Genomic DNA, 17,630 nt, shown 5'->3' with positions numbered 1-17,630 from the left:
CAGAATGGCTGCTTTTTTTTTTGGCCGATATTACATATGCTGCACTCGGCGCATGCGTTTGACTGTAATTTAACGCCATCCCTGCATCTGCTTTAATGGGCTGATCTCCTGACATGCAGTCATTAGAGTACAAGTAACAACAGATGGAGAAAGATAAAATCATGGACAAAAATACGCACAAAAATGTGTGGTTGGATATATCTTTTTTTAAACATGTCAGCAAACTTGTTCTCTCTACAACATCAACTTATAGTAACTGCTAATGATTTTAAGAACTTAAACTCAAACTTCACGGTCACTTGTAACCAAAAGGAACCTGGTTCTTTCAAAATGCCAATCATGGCGAAACTATAGTCTTCAAATGGAAATGCTAATGACTTAAAGCAAAAGAGCAGAAAAAGGACATTGAGCTTCATATATTCCACCATTTAATTAGATCATTATTTCTGTATCTTAATTCCATCCATCCACCTTGATTTTCATTTTCCTTTATGCCTTTTCCTATAACATTCCAATAATTGTTTTTAAATTTTGCTTTGAACTAGGCTCAAACACTTTTTTGGGCAGAAAATTCAAGAATTACCCAATCCCTTCTGTGATAGCACCACTGAACAGCTTAGTTTCAATTTTAAACTCTTCAGAAATCATTCGACTGTATTCATGAGATCTGATCTTTCAATCATCTTAATCACCTCAATTAAGTCACACTCTAATCTTTTATACCCAAGGCAATATAAGCTCACACTGTCCAACCTCTCTGACTTAACCCTTCCCATTATCCTCCTAGTGAATCTGAGCTGCATTTTTGTCCATGATTTTATCTTTCCCCATATGTTGTTACTTGTACTCTAACGACTGTCTGCCAGGAGATCGGCCCATTAAAGCAGATGCAGGGATGGTGTTAAATTAGTCATGTTTCCTGAGGTTCTATAAACGGGAACCTAACCTGAATTTTGTGACTGTAGCTCATTTCAATCCTTTTTGAATTTCAGCCATCTTGAACAAAAGCACCAAAATTGAATTTTTTTCAGTATTTTGGGATTGACCCATTGCCAGCTGATCAGCTTTTTCCATTGGGGACAGGCAGGAGGTTCTGTTCAAACAGCATAGGCAATTCGGGCTAATGAAAAAGCAGAACTCAAAAATCACAATCTCGGGACTATTACCTGAACCATAAAGAAATTTCTGTAAGGTAAAGAGTCAGAGTTAAATATCTGGCTCAGAGGTTTGTCTGGGAGAAATAGATTTTGTGCCAGCAAAGGGAACTTACCATTAAGATGTTCTTCACTTGAAGGGGTATTATGGTGTGCTGCTCATAACTAGAGAGGGCTTTAAACTAAATCAGGGATCAAGTGAGGGCAGATGGATGAATTAAGAGGAGAGGATGAGGTATTACAGTTTGGTAGCATAAAGGAAATTGATAAGTAAAATGAGGCAAGAAGGAACAAAGTCTACAAATTGAAGTCTCCACCCGCGAAGAAAGGCAAGTGGTTGTGAAAACAATGACTAACATCAATGAAATGGTATTCTATCTGAATGCACACAACATTCACTGTTGGCAAAAATAGAAGTAAACTGGTATGACATCAGTGGAAAGAAAATGGTTGAATCTAACAGAAAATATGGGCACATCGAAAATAAAGGCAGAATTGGCCAGAGTCAACACGTGAATCTGTCTTAAGTCCACAGTGAACGTCCTCAGACTTTGCCCCAGTGAACTCCTGCTGACCGAGTTTGACCATGAAATCAATCAATATCCCATTACAACTTCATGCTCCCACCTTCACTCTTTACCCTCCCAACTAACTTGGTGCTATCAACAAACTGTATATATATGAGAGTTTATGATCCTTGACCCCAGTCAATTATGAATATTATAAAATACTAAGACCCCAGTACAGCACCCCATGACAGATGCCACAAGTCACATCCTGTACATTTCAAAGGGTAGCTATGGTTCTATTGTCTTTCAACCCATCTTGTGGACATGTTAATATATGTGTCTTCAAAATGGTTTGGTCTAATTTTTGTTAAGGCACTCTAAGTGTGTTGATAAGGTTTGCCAGAGTGACACCAGGGATGAAGGGCTTTATTTAGTAGAGAAAACCTGGGATTATCCTCCTTGGAACAAAGATTTGAATAAAGTTAGGCAGAGTTTGGATAAGTGACAAAACAGTTTCTGCATGTGGGAGGGCTGGTAGCCAGGGGACAGAGGGTTAGAAAAATTGGCAAAAGAGCCTGAGAGTAAGATTAGCAATTTCTTTACACAGCAGGTTGTTGTGACTTGAAGCATTGATGGAATGGGCAGTAGAAGGAAATTCAATCATAGCTTTCAAAGAGAATTGAACATCTGATTAAAGGAAAAACCTCCCGAATGATTGGCAAGACAGAAAAATGGGACTAATTGGAAAGCTCTTTCAAAGAGGCACAATGGTCTGACTGGTTGTCTTTTGTGCTTGGAACTTGAATGGCTTTTTGAGGTAAGAAATAGGTTCCTGGAAATCTGCAAGGAAAATAGAAACAGAATGAAATACAGGGTATCATCTGTAAGACTGACAGACACGTGTTAACGTAGATAATTCTTCAACAGAATCCAAACACAAGTAAAAATACTGAGTCACAATACTGAACAACACTTTTTTTTTGTTGTTTTTTGAGCACCGCTTTGTATTTCCTAAGGCACTTCACAGTTCACCAAAAAAACCCCAATAAATCGAGTTCTCTTGCTTTTCAAATTGCAGAAATCAGAAAAGCTGCTTATTTCAGACCGGCCTCAAACTCTGATGGGACAGTGAAACCATAGAGTTGCTTATGACCGTGTTTAGGATGGGGTAAGAGACCCAACCCCTCCCAGACAAGACCACTGAGGCTGGGGCTGTTGTTAAGTTCTCTGTGCTGTTGAGTTCATAGCAACCTCAGCCTAACAGAGACACCGAGTGAGGCAGGTTGCAGAACACAGTATTACTTGTAACTTTCTCATGTAACGGTGGTGTCTCTACTTTGTAATTCAATATCTAACTTGCCTGAGTAGGTTTATTACAGATAATTTGTTAAGCCAAGTCATTGAGCATATTTAAGACCGAGATCCTTGATCAGTAAGGGTAATGGAGAGAAGGCAGGAGAATGGGGTGAGAGAAACATAACAGCCATGATTAAATGGCGGAGCAGACTTGATGGGCTGAATGACTGAATTCTGCTGCTATATCTTTATGGTCTGGTTGCATGGAGGTGATGTGGCCTTCTGAAAAGGTAGATGTATGTCTCCAGTTGGGGCCCTTGAATAGGAGGCCTAGGATTATAGTTCAATGACTGCTGGGTATCCAGAGTAGTGTTCTTGAGAAATGTTCACCACCTCATCCCTTATTCTAGCTTTCCCTGCCACACTTTAAGGCCTCATGAGGTAGAGGAATGTCCAAGAGAGTACTCATTGTCACAACTTCCATAACGTGGGGTGATCTCTTGATGCTGTGTTCTCTGTTGTGGTTAAGGATGAAGGTCACCTACAATCATGACCTTCATAACCAACAGGATCAGATTCTTGTAGGTGTTTGGCTCTTCGACTTTGACCTGGGACCAACAGACTCAATGCTGCTTTGTTTGTCTTCTGATTATTGGAATCTGAGTTGAATCTCAGGCGCTTCCCCAGAGAACTCTGCCAGCTGATAATACAACGGGGAAATAGGAGACTGGCAGCTCCATGGTGTATTATGTTCAGTGCTGGCCATGGTACCTTTAGAAGGATATACTAGCCTGAAGGAAGTACAGCATATGTTCACCAGAATGATACCTGGACCCTGTAAGGGTTAAACTATGAGGAAGTCTGCATAAACTACCTTTATATTCTGTGGAGTCTGGTAGATAAAGTGGTGATTCAGTCAATATTTTCAAGGTGGTGAGGGGAAAATGAAAAGGCAAAAAAAGATAATTTATTTCTGTTTGTTAGCACAGAGTCACACAAAATGGAAACAGACTCTTTGGTCCAACTTGTCCATGCTGACCAATTTCCCAAACTAAACTAGTCCCTTTAACCTACGTTTGGCCTGTATCCCCCTAAACCTTTCTCTATTCATGTACCTGCCCAAATGTCTTTTAAATGTTGTAACTGTACCTGGATCTGCCGTTTCCTCTGGCAATTCGTTCCACAGTTAAACAACCTTCGGTATGAAAATATTGCCCCTTGGGTCCCTTTTAAATCTTTTTTTTCTCTCTCACCTTAAAATATACCTGTTAGTTTGAACTCCTCCACCCTAGGGGAAAGATTGCATCTATGCCCCTCATGATTTTATAAACCACTCTTCAACATTCTACGGTCCAGTGCGAAAAGTCCTAGCCTTTCCTTATAGCTCAAACCCTCCAGTGCCAGTAATATCCTCATCTGAACCATCTCCAATTTAATAGTATCCTTCTTATTGGCAGGGTGACCAGGACTGTACAAAGTACTCCAAAAGTAGCCTCACTAAGGTCTCAAATTTGGGGGAATGTTTGAAAATTAAAGCCAGTCAGGAATGCAATTAGGAAACACTTTTTAAATATGTTAGATTTTTGCAGAAGTTTGGAACAGTCTTCTACAAGTATTTTTAATTTTAAATCTGAGATTGATAGCCTTATGACAAAGAACATGGAATAATGGTGAGAAACTTGCATTAGTTCGCAGATCAGCTGTGATTTCTTTGAAAAGTGGAATGTACAGGTCATCTCAATCTGACCAAGGTGGTGCAACAATGCATATATTTGATAACTGTAGACTACTTCAACTTGAGATTTTAAGAGTTCTTTCCAAGTTCTGACCAAGCCAAAAGTTCTCAAAGGATCGCACATGATTCTGGGAACACTCCAGCAGCCGAAATGTCACAAATCTGGTTAAACTGGGGTAAGGAACGGTATGCAGTGAGTGTAGCAATGCATAATGGAACAAAGTGTGTCCAAAACACACACACACCGTGTACTGAGTCTGATCATGCCACTGGACATGTGGATGTAGGGCGGCATCATTCTCCCTTGTGACAATTATAGAAAAGTAAAATAGACAAATTATTTGTAATGTTGAGCCTTGCCATACTGAGTACAGAAATTTGGAACATATACATAAACACTCTACATCAGATCAGACCCAGACTGCAAAGGGGTTTGAACCCTTTCTGCAGTGTGTTGATCTTGGCAGACTTACTGTTTTGCCGGGTGAAAAAAAATCAGACAAAAGTCAACAGGCTTCCAGTTACAAGCAAATAACATGAAACAAAATCAAATGGATGCTTCAGAAGTATTGCAGAGTCTTCATGGTCGTGGTTGAATGGAACGTTATTAAATAACTTTAAGAAGCTACCACACCTAGTACTTACAAACAGAAAAGTTGTTTTCTTTTGTGTTCTGATCAGAACATCAACATGTCATCACTTTATCCTGGTTCAAGCACAAGACTTAAAAATGACATTACTGTAACAATTGCTGTGCACACAAATTGTCATGATTGCATTAATCAATGTGCTCACAACAAAAATGAGGAACGTGAAAGAGGGTGCTGTCATGTTGCTTCCTTCTGTGTTCAGAGCTGATGATTTAACCCTTTTGTGAGTGGTATAACTTCACTTTGTTTACTGAGAGACCTTTCTATCCTCGAGAATTGACAACACATCTGTAGAAATAGTATTTGTTCATCTGATGCATTACCATGTTACTTTTGCAATGAATATTGTCTTTTTTTCCCCTCCAATGATTGTTAAAATCATATAATTCCAGATAGACTGATTATTGTTGCAACAGATTCAACTGACAATAGACCTTTAAAATTACTTACTTAGCTGATGCAGATTTTGTCCAGCAATGGTTAGCAATCTAGCCTGTCCTGAATGTGTCTGTCGGAGAAAACTGGGGAGAAATCTGCCCAGTGCACAAATAGTGTTTGAGGTCAAAACATGTGCCTTTTGCAAGGACACTCACTGCCATACTTCAGGAATTCAAGGCCTCAAAGGAACTTTGGCAGAACATGTTGAAAGGTGTGTGTAGAAGTGGGGGTGGGGGTGAAGTCTGGGGTAGGGAGTTAGTGGGTTGGAGAAGGGAGATATTGGGTCCAATGACCAGGGTGTGTCAGGCAGTAGGTGTTGAGTCCAGTGAGGTCAGGTTGAATCAGGCTGAGTGTGGGGGTGTTGATTCTGGTAGTGACAGGTCAGATTGGTCACTTGTAAAATCCACCAGCACAAACAATCAGGTTGAATGTTGGTTAGGGAAGGGTGATTCTGGGTCTAGCCAGGGTGAGGGTCAATAGTGGGGAGTGATTGGTTCGTGGTGAGACTGCAGGTTGGGTATTCAAGTAAGTTTTTGTTTCTCTAAGTTTTCCATGTAACTATTAAGCTCAGTTGGGGCCTTAATCTCTGACTTTTAAGGGCTTTTTGGAGAGTTCCAGATACAGGAGAATTGCCTGGCAGAAAAGTGAATTTCCTGGGATTCCTCACGATCCTGAAATGCAATTCCAACCTCCAACACCCCAGCACATTCCTGAACCATGGTTCCTGAACCACTCCTCAACCATTCTACATACATTCTACGAATATGAGACAAAGCAAGGGTTTGTGAATCCTTCTGAGGGTGCTCATGTGAGATCTTGAACAAATATTAGCTTCAAGGGGACTTTGTAATGGTTTTAAAGTGGTTGATGTTTGCGTTACATGGCTCTACCTATCCTACTGATGTCATGTGCAATTTGTTGTGGAGGCACTGGCCAAGTGGCATTATCACTGGATTGTTAATCCACAGACCCAAGTAAAGTTCTGGGCACCTGGTTTGAAATCCTGCCATGGCAGATGGTGGAATTTAAATTCAATGAAAAGCTGGAATTAAGAGTCTAACGATGACCGTGAACCCATTTGGTTCACTAATGTCCTTTTGCGGAAGGTAACTGCCTACCTTACCTGATCTGGCCTACATGACTCTTAACTGCCCTCTGGGCAATTGAGAAAAAACAATAAATGTTGGCCTAGCCAGTGATGCCCTCATTCCATGAATGAATTTTTTTAAAAAGAGGATTCTACTCCAGCTTTCAGAGGCAGTTAATGTTCCTATACTGGCCCACCAAGGTAAACATGCCCGACCAAAGATGGTTGTACTGAATGCTATCATTTTACTAACTAGGTGCTCCTGTTATCGATATTCTATGGTAAAGGATCTTCCATCAGTGAGCACTAAGTGGGCCTAGGACAAAGCAAAGGCACACAGGATTGGTAGCAGTGAACTCGCTCGACAACCTTTACACAATACCACATCCTGGCAGAGGTGGCAAATGTCACATAGTACCAACAGTAGGATATAATCTGGAAAGATATAACATAGTTTCCACAATACAAATCTGACCCCACCCCCAAGGACAGAAATTGCAAAAGATCCAGGGGAGACAAAAGCAAAGCACAATTGAATTGACTACTTTAAGAGCATTTCTGCTTTGAGAAGATACAATTAATCAGCAATTGAAGTGTGGTTACCAACAGAAAGAGAGAGACAGCAGCAGCTGTGGAAGCAGTAAGAAGATAATCTCAACATTTAAGAAGATATTCAAGTATAAGAATAAAAGCTTAAGGAACAATTGACTGTAAACATTCTTGTGATGCCAATGAGAGCACCGGGAAGAAATGGAAAAAAATGTGCCATTCTTTGTAGCAGATTCAAGGTCCGAGATGGATCATCCAGAATACAAGACTGGAAATTCAAGACTTGGTCAGGTAGAACATTGTCTCAAAATTGAACAAAATGCGCAGATATACTGAAAACTGAGGTTACACATGAAAAGAACTTAATATGGAACAGAATCTCCTTTGGAATAGATAACCAAGATATTTATAGAGGAAACTGGTGATCGTAATGATCCGAGATGCACAAGACTTGTTTATAATGATGGCTGTTGAATTTAAGTTTGGTACAACTGCAGAGGTCATCGCCCTATCACCCCAGTTATCAGAGCTTAAGAAGCAGATAGTACAGTCTACAGAGAGGCGGGGGGTTTACACAGCATAACTGTCAAAAACATGGAAATTCTACCACTGCACCCCAATATAACACACTCAGTAACACATGGTGATGCTAATTAAAGGTTTTTTAGGGTATTCTTATAGCATTTTCAATATAATTATTTGTATGGTGTGCTTGGGTCTCCAATATTTAGTTTGCAAAATCTCAAATTCAAGCAAGAAATAACAAATACTTTGAAAGTCATAATTTGATCAGGCTGATTCAACATGGCTTTGTGAAAGGAAAATCATATTTCACTAACTTACCAGAGTTTTTTTGAGGAAGTAATGAGCAAGGGGAGACACCATGTGGTGTCATGGATTTGATAAGATGCCACATCAAAGGTTACCGCACAAGACGAGAGCACTTGGTGTGGGTGGTGGTTACAAATTAGCATGGATAAAGGATCCATTAGTTAAAAGAAAGCAGGACAGAGGGTTATGTTGGTGTTTTTTTCAGCAGGCAATCTGTAATGAGATGAGTGTCCCAGGGATCAGTACTGGGGTCACAGCTCTTCACACTTCAATTACAGTACTTGGATGAAGGGGCCCAAGCATACAGTAACAAAATTTGCTATTGATACCAAGCTAGGTAAGAAAGTAAACCCTCAGGAAGAGGTAAAGAGTCTGTAAAATGGATATGGGTAAGTTAAATGTCTGTATTTGTGATCATAACCACAAGCTGTTATTCAATGGCAAGGTAAGCTTGAAGGGCCAAATGGCCTTCCTTTGCTCTTAAATCCTAAACCTCTCTGTCCTAGCACTATCACTTTGTGGAGATGCAAGTGTTTAAAAGTCCAGCTGTTGTTAACTGCACTCAGTGCAATAAACTTTGCATTTGTACAAGATTATCCTTGCTGTTACCTATCCAGATTGAACAAGGCTCTAACTCCGAGATCTATTATAACAAGCCACTGTAAAATCTTCTGACTCGGATTCTATTTGTTTCTTACAGTTTGATGCATTGAGTCAGACAATACTATTACATCCTTCAGACTCTTTTTTTTATTCAGTACTGAATGTGTGGAAATTTCTACCGATTAAGAATTAGATTTTTCTTTAGTTATTCCCATGAATTCCAGTTCCTGAACACCAGATCCATCTCTTGCATTTTTCCCTTGCTACTTTCTGAGGTGGAACCTGCCTGATCACAACTTTTGTGTGATTTTTGACCACATCTGTCCAGCCCAGCAGCACTCGATTTCCACTCCTGCTTCAGATGCTCTCGTCCTCCCAACACTCCCCTTCATCTTCCAACATATTTAAACATGAGCTCATCACACTGCTGCTCACATCACACAGTCAAATCTTGTATTTGCTGATCGACATTGGTTCCTAGTTAAGGAACGTCTCAATATTAAAATTCTTTCTCTTATTTTCAAATCTTCCCTTGGCCATGTTCCACCCTACCACTGTGATTTCCACCACCCCTACAGTCATTAGAAATTATTTTATGCCTCTCAAATTTTGGCTCTTTATTCTAAATACTCCACTGTTAGCAGCATTGACTTTCGCTGCCTCAGCCTTAAGCAATGGGTCTCCTTCTCCAAACCCCTCCGACTCCTTTAAAGACACTATAATGTAACCTACTTCTCCAACCAAGTATCTGTCCTTAATTAATCCTTGGGTGTATTGGTGTTACATTTTGCCTGATAATATTCCTTTTGAAATTCCTTGGAAGCAGAAAATCCTGCAGAAACTCCACATTGGTTAAGAGAAACAATTAATATTGAGTCTGGTATGGGTCAGGGTTTGGAACTCTGAGATGTTTCAAAACACTGTATGTAGTTGGTATTGAGCAAAATCCAAACCAATACCCAATTTGGAATAGTGCACGTGTATATAATTGTGCTAATGGGCCCAAATGATTAAAACAGAGCTGGTTAACGATTGTGTTTCACTGTCATGAACCACCACTCTGAAGTTATGTTGTTCATATAACTCAACTTTTATGACATGCTATCTGTCATTATAGGTGATGACCTGACACGCTGTGTAGACCTCTACAATCAAACCCAATCCAAATGGTTCGAGGAGATGGTCACAACAACTCTGGTGAGTAATGGGCATAAACATTTCTATAGAGCATTTTCCTTGTTGTGGCAGAGCAGTTGAAATGGCTAGGGATTTGCTCAGAGTGGGAGGGAGCATTCCTTCCCTGTCTCATGAAGAATCAGCCTGGTGTTGGCTCTCCACTGAGAAAATGTCCTGTACGCTAACATGTTACTCTCCAGGGTCATCCAAATAAATGTTGGTTTATGTATAGATAATAAGAAACCAGTTTCAGATAGTTGCTAGTTTATTGAGTTTCTAGTAAATCACAAGTGAGGCAAACAATTTTCCATGGTTTTCCCTTCCTACCTGGGGTGATTTTTTTTAACAATAACTTGACCTCCTGGTTTTGTTGATGACCACCATTTTCATTTCAGTTCAATGTGTGCATATGTGGATGCTACGTGAGGTGAGTGATCAGGGTTGGTTCTGCAGACTGATTAGCACTTTCTAGATTTTGAGTATTGGTCACTTAAGTGGTTTAGCAAGGAGCTTATGCCCATAAGAGAGAAGCTGAGGCAAGGGTTAATGAAGACCAAACCAAAGTGCAGGCAGAAGCTACAGTCCATTTTTCCTCTATTTATGCACCTGAATCTCATAAGCTGAGATGGCACTATTGATTTAGACCTCGTCAAATGTCACTCTGCAGCCAGATTAGTGAAAATCCTGTAACATGAAGCATCTGCTTTCAACCACAGCCCAGGACACTCCCTCATGCAGGACATTCCATATACTTAATGATGAAAGAAGCATTTTAGAAGCACTATTTTTATATATCTAAACACAGCAGCCATTTTGTGAACTGCAAGCTACAAATGTGCCACAAATGACACATGACTAATAAATGTTTCTGGCAATGTTGGTTAAACATGGAACTTCCTTTTTTTAAAAAAAAATATAATGCAATGGTCTTATCTACATTAGCCTAGTCAAAGCAGGTTGGACCTCAGCATCAGAGTTAATTTGAAAAGCCTCTGATGATGCAGCATTTCTTAAAGGGGAGAGTTGGCCGTACCAAGTCCAAAAGCAGGACTTGAACTCCCAATCGGTTCTGAGGCAGGAGTTCTGCAACTGTTAAGCAGGAATGTCAGGTCTGTGATCAGCCAGGCAGATTCATGTTTCCCTGTGGAGCATACCATATATGTGTTAGTGCAGAATTATCTCCATGATCTTCTGTCACTGAGTTGGACTTTAATTCACTAAGGTAAATTGATCTCATCATTCCTCTGAGATCTTACATTTTCATCAGCTACCCTTATAGATTATTAGGAATTGTAAATCATGGGACCTTTGTCTTCTGCTGTAATTTATGCTGTGAATACACAGATAGAGTGCAGTTCCTGAAACCTGGGTCTTGCACAACCAGTAATAGTCTTGCAGTTAACTTGTTTCCCTGATCATCAGCCACAGTGCAATACAATAAAGTAAATATGCCACTAAACCTGACATTAAAACTGATTGTCTGGTGGTGTAAAATGACACAATTAAACATGACATTTCTTTTGAGATATGATGGTAGCTTCCAGCAGCTGACATTGTTTGGGGGACTGGCTGGACCATAGTCTGTTTTCGTGCTTTATGACTCTGACTCTCTATGGCTTTGCTTAATAGATGACAAAATGATAGGATTATTGGATATCTGTCTCTTTGGAGACTGGTCCACCATTCAGTAAGATTAGTTGTGATCACAGTTCCATTTTTCTATCTGAGACTTGTACCCCTAGACTCCCTTGTCTATCAAAAATCTCTCTAACTCTGTCTCAAATAAGATCAATGATCCAATCTCTCCCATCTGTGAGAATCTCTATTCCATACACTAACAACCCATAAAGACAAAATTCTCCTCTGTCTAAAGAGGGAGAGCATTTATTCTTAAATAGTATCAAATAATTCATGGCAAAAATCTGCTTGGGCACTCAGTTGGTGTTGAGACCATGGGTTTCCATTTCTTTTCAATACATGGGGTGGCACAGTGGCTCAGTGGTTAGCACTACTATCTCACAATGTCAAGGACTTGGGTTCACTCCCAGCCTTGAGTGCCTGTCTGTGTGGAGTTTGAACATTCTCCCAGAGTCTGCGTGGGTTTCTTCCCACAGTCAAGATGTGCAGGTTAGGTGGAGTGCCCATGCTAAATTGCCTATGGTGTCCATGGATATTTAGGCCAGGTGGATTAGTCATGGGAAATGCATGGTATAGGGATAGGGTAGGGGCTTGGGTCCTTGTGAATTCTCTTCAGAGGGTCATTGTAGAGCCGAATGGCCTGCTTCCACACTGCAGGAATTCTATGATTAATTTCTATACTGCCTGTAGGTATCTGTGAATATTGGATACTGAAAGGGCATGAAGAGCCTCCTCCCTGGATGGAGTAGCATCATGGTTACATGGTGGTGGAGTATAACCTTCACAGCAAATGTAGATTGTAGCCTGTGGGGGGAAGCAATAATTATCATGACAAAAATGGGACTTGATGAAAGGGACTACACTGTAATGAGCAAAGAGCTGAAGATTAACTTCAAATAATGCAAGCGTTATTTCCAAGTATGTGCTAATTGAACAAAAATACTTTAACAAAGAAATCCCTCAACCCTTTTTCTCCAGAAGTACCAAATGACCCTTCAGTCCATGTGTACTGTGAGCTTTCATGGCTTTTGTGGGAACTTACACCAGAGCTCTGTTGCACTTTGGATGACAGTTTTCCACTGACTTCCTTTCTTATTCCTGACTCCTTCATTTTGAACCTGTGAGTCATGGTATTTAATCAGATGATGTGTTATTTACTGAGTCACTGTGCAACATCCTTTACTGAATATATTTTCCTGAGAATTCATAAACCTACCAACCTAAAACGCTAACTGCTGATCGAAAGCAGTTTGAGCTCAACAGGATATCTGATTTGAATCAATGAGTGCTACACTGAGAGCTGGTCTGCTGGGGATTGGTCAGCTCAGTTAGCTGGATGCAATATAGAATAATGCCTACAGTATAACTTTAATTTGTGTACTGACTGAGTTTACTATGAAGGACTCTCCTTCTCAACCTCTCCCCTAGCTTGAGACATGATGACCCTCTAGTTAAGCCACCACCAATCACCTCTCTCTCTCTCTCTCTCTCTCTCTCAACTAAGACAGCAACCCTATGGTTCTCTGGAACTATCGCAACTTTACCTTGAGCTGACATAGACGATCCCATACACTATTCTGAAAACGAGCAAAGGAGTTCTTAACCAAGAACAATTAATAAACAGATAATCCCTTTCTTTTAATCTCCTGGATTATACAAACTGGTTGCTATGCTCTTTATATTAGTAACATATCAAGCTGTTTTACTTCAGATTTAGATTAGATTAGATCCCCTACAGTGTGGAAACAGGCCCTTTGGCCCAACAAGTCCACACCGAACCTCCAGAGAGTAACCCACCCAGACCCATTCCCCTACTCCCTAAGAATGCACCTATCACTATTGGCAATTTAGCATGGCCAATTCACCTGAAATGCACATCTTGGATTGTGGGAGGAAACTGAAGCACTGGGAGAAATCTGCCCAGTGCATAGAGTGTTTTGAGGTCAAAACATGTCCCTTTTTCAAGGACACTCGCTGCCATACTTCAGAAATTCAAGGCCTCAAAGGCACTTTGGCAGAACATGTTGAAAGGTGTGTGTAGAGGTGGGGGTGAAGTCTGGGGTAGGGAGTTAGTGGGCTGGAGAAGGAAGATATTGGGTCCAATGACCAGGGTGTGTCAGGCAGTAGGTGTTGAGTCCAGTGAAGTCAGGTTGAGTCAGGCTGAGTGTGGGGGTGTTGATTCTGATAGTCACAGGTCAGATTGGTCACTTGCAAAATCCACCAGCACAAACAATCAGGTTGAGTGTTGGTTAGGGAAGGGTGATTCTGTCAAGCCAGGGTGAGGGGAGTGATTGGTTCATGGTGAGACTGCAGTTTGGATATTCAAGTACGTTTTTGTTTCTCTAAATTTTTTTCTTGGGTAACTATTAAGCTCAGTTGAGGCTTTGAAATCTCAGACTTTAAGGGCTTTTGTGAAGAGCTCCAGATGCAGGCGAATTGTCTGTCAGTAGATTGAATTTCCTGGGATTCCTCATGATCCTGAAGTGCAATTCCAACCTCCAACACCCTAGCACATTCCTGAACCATGGCTCCTGAACCACACCTCAACCATTCCACACACATTCTACCAGTCTGAGATAAAGCAAGCGCTTGTGAATCTTGTAAAGTTCAGGGCACCTGGTTTCAAATCCTGCCATGGCAGATGGTGGAATTTAAATTCAATGAAAAGCTGGAATTAAGAGTTTAATGACCGTGAATCAGTTGTTGAAAAAAAACCATCTGGTTCACTAATGTCCTTTTGGGGAAGGTAACTGCCTGTCTTACCTGGTCTGGCCTACATGTCCGTTAACTGCCCTCTGGGCAATTGGGGAAAAGCAATAAATGCTGGCCTACCCAGTGATGCCGTCATTCCATGAATACATTTTTTAAAAAGCACAGGATTGTACTCCAGCTTTCAGAGGCAGTCAATGTTCCTGTACTGGCCCACCAAGGTAAACATGCCCTATGAAAGGTGGTTGTACTTAATGCTATCATCTGACTTTCATGATTAGATTCCGTACAGTATGGAAACAGGCCTTTTGGCCCAACAAGTCCACACCGAACCTCTGAAGAGTAACCCACCCAGACCCATTCCCCTACACTATATTTACCCCTGACTAATGCACCTAACACTGTGGGCAATTTAGCCTGGCCAATTCACCTGACCTGCATATCTTTGCACTGTGGGAGGAAACCAAAGCACCCGGAGGAAACCCACGCAGGCATGGGGAGAATGCGCAAACTCCACACCGACAGTGCCCCTAGGCTTTTGTGGGAACTTACACCAGAATAAGTTCCTACTCCTTCTCAACCTCTCCCCTAGCTTGAGACATGACGACCCTCTGGTTAAGCCACCATCAATCACCTCTCTCTAATGCAACAGCAATCCAATGGTTCTCTGGGACTATAGCAACTTCATCTTGGGCTGACGTGGAAGATCCCATGCACTATTCTGAAGAAGAGCAAAGGAGTTCTTAACCAAGAACACTTAATAAGTAGATAATCCCTTTCTTTTAGTCTTATGAATTATACAAACTGGTTGCTATGCTCCTTAGATTAGTAAAATTTCAAGATGTTTTACTTCAGGTTTAGATCAGGTTCCCTAGAGTGTGGAAACATGCCCTTTGGCCCAACAATTCCACACCGAACCTCCGAAGAGTAACCCACCCAGACCCATTCCCCTACTCCCTACGAAAGCACCTATCGCTATTGGCAATTTAGCACGGCCAAGTCGCCTGAACCTGCACATCTTTGGATTGTGGGAGGAAACTGGAGCACCTGGAGGAAACAAACCCATGCAGACACAGGGAGAATGTGCAAACTCGACGCAGACAGTCACCAGAGGCTGGAATCCAACCTTGGTCCCTGGCACAGGGCTAACCACTGAGCCACCGTGCCACCCTGGTGGGAATGTTCAGAGGGTATCGATATATTAACTGCATTTCTGCCTGAGTTACAATGTCACACACAGATCCAATAGTAAATTAGTTTTAATTAACCTGTTTGGACATGTAAACCATACGTTTGAGGAAGGTGGGATTTGAATCTGCATCCCTTGGGCCCTGGGGTAATGACCACAAAAACCCTTAAAAGTACTTTTTAATCAATGTGTTTGCACGTGTTATGACATTATACTGTGGCTAATGGGACTGCACAACATTTTTCTGCAATTTGACCAACTTACACTGTTCTCTCCAGTTAGGGCTTTCTCCTTCCCACCCATGATTCAGATAGTTGATGATCCAGATTGATTCATAGTCAAAAGCCATGAAATTTAGGATACGAGCTCATGGTTACATTAAATTGAACTGGTTTTTGGCAGTTCCTGTTTTGTCGCATTCAGGAGAGCAGCTAACGGTGTCTTTCACATCTGTTTCCTGTTAGGAAAGTGGTGAACTCAGAAAGCAGATCCTGCAGTAGCTGGAAAACACTACACCAGTAATAAATTCAACCCGTGTTTACCATTTTTGTGCTGACGCATTGTGCTTTAACAAGGGGATGTACTGAAGAAGAGGCCTTTCAGTATCAGTACTGTTCTGCCACAGTGTAAAAAGTAGCTCTGTGTCTTCTAGAATCTGCTAGTTATTCTTAGCTATGGGAACAGATTGTCAGCAATTACCTCCCAAAAGCCTGGCATAACTTCACTGAGCTTTTGAGGAATAAAAAATTGAAATGACAAATTCACTGTTGCCACAATACAAAGCGTCATGAAATAAGTGTCAGTTTTCAACTGATGCTTCTCTTTTACGAGTGCTATTTGGACATTATTTCGATGTAAGCTAGACATGTTGCGGCTACTTGTTTGGCAGGAGAAAAATGAGAATTGGCTGGTCCTTTTGGTTTATCTGTCAATCTTCAGTCTCCCTAGACTCAATGGACATTTAACAAGCAACCAGCCTGATCCCATGTTCTCGTGTCAAAACGAGCAATTCACTCCATTGTCGCTGAGATGTCAGTAAATTGTTGAATGGGATCATCTTGAGCAGTAAAGAAGGCATGGAGACTGGGCCTGTGATTTTCCCACAGCCCTGCATTTATTTGCTCGTTCTTTAGTTGAAAAAATCTGACAGCCACAATAATGAAATGGGTTTCAGGTGATCATCACTACCACTCACTCCTGCACATCCACACTCCCTTTCCCCCCCGCCCCCCCCCCCCACCCCCACCTCCAAGCACACATACTTACACTCTCATTCTCTCTCTCTCACCACTCTCTGATCACACTCTCTCTCGCGATTTCACACTCTCACACACACAGTGGCACTTTGAGATGAGAGAGACAGGTGGCTCGTGTAGAACATGTAGTGCAGTTGGCACAAATAGACTGTGCTGTAGGGTCTGTGTAATAACCTATTTACTAATTGTTGACAAACTCTGCAATTAAAGTTTTTAATGGGCCTATTATTGTTAGAAGTAGCTACACTATTTTTTTCACTGGATTATGGTGCAAGTTTCCAAATCCGAAAGAATGAAATGTGTAGAATCACAAATTTAACAAAGGGAATTTCAAAGCTTTGCGCCCAACCTGTTGTTTAAATGGATGTTAAATTTGATTAATTCAGAAGCTTGCAAGTATTAAGGCACGTGTGTGGTAAATATCTCTGCTCATTTTTACCTTTGCAGGAGCTCGAGAGGCTGGAGGTTGAAAGGATCGAAATGATTCGGCAGCACCTCTGTCAGTACACACAGCTTCGCCATGAGACCGACATGTTCAACCAAAGTGTAAGAGAAACTTGCTTGTTTGGAACCAGTGGTTACTGCTGCCCTTAGTCAATGGTTATCTTGGAAACTCAAGATGGGAGTCAAACTAATAGCAAAATAATTTTAGGATGTGTTAGCAATATAGCGTCACATGAAAACACACCAAACTGAGTGGTCCACCTGACCAGTTCTTTTAACATATAATAATGTCCATTGCCAATCTCCTTACAAGGACTGTAAAGGTATCTGCTCCCACTTGTTGCCTTGTGTGATCTTAAGTTAATG

At 41.2% G+C, this 17,630-nt stretch overlaps 1 protein-coding gene across 2 annotated transcripts in view; it reads left to right on the top strand.

Moving 5' to 3' along the window:
- The window catches only part of gas7b (growth arrest-specific 7b), a 440,079-nt gene that overhangs the window by 409,955 nt on the left and 12,494 nt on the right, over window positions 1–17,630 (top strand). For both annotated transcript variants that reach the window (XM_072558282.1, XM_072558283.1), the window contains exons 12-13: window positions 9,970–10,049; window positions 17,268–17,366. In XM_072558282.1, coding sequence (XP_072414383.1) covers window positions 9,970–10,049; window positions 17,268–17,366 — 179 coding nt within the window. The remainder of the gene's footprint in view (window positions 1–9,969; window positions 10,050–17,267; window positions 17,367–17,630) is intronic.

Source organism: Chiloscyllium punctatum, chromosome 39 (genome assembly GCF_047496795.1).
Source record: "Chiloscyllium punctatum isolate Juve2018m chromosome 39, sChiPun1.3, whole genome shotgun sequence".
NCBI classification, from domain to species: domain Eukaryota; kingdom Metazoa; phylum Chordata; class Chondrichthyes; order Orectolobiformes; family Hemiscylliidae; genus Chiloscyllium; species Chiloscyllium punctatum.
The sequence above is the reverse complement of the archived record's forward strand: the minus strand, read 5'-3'. Positions and strand labels throughout refer to the sequence as shown.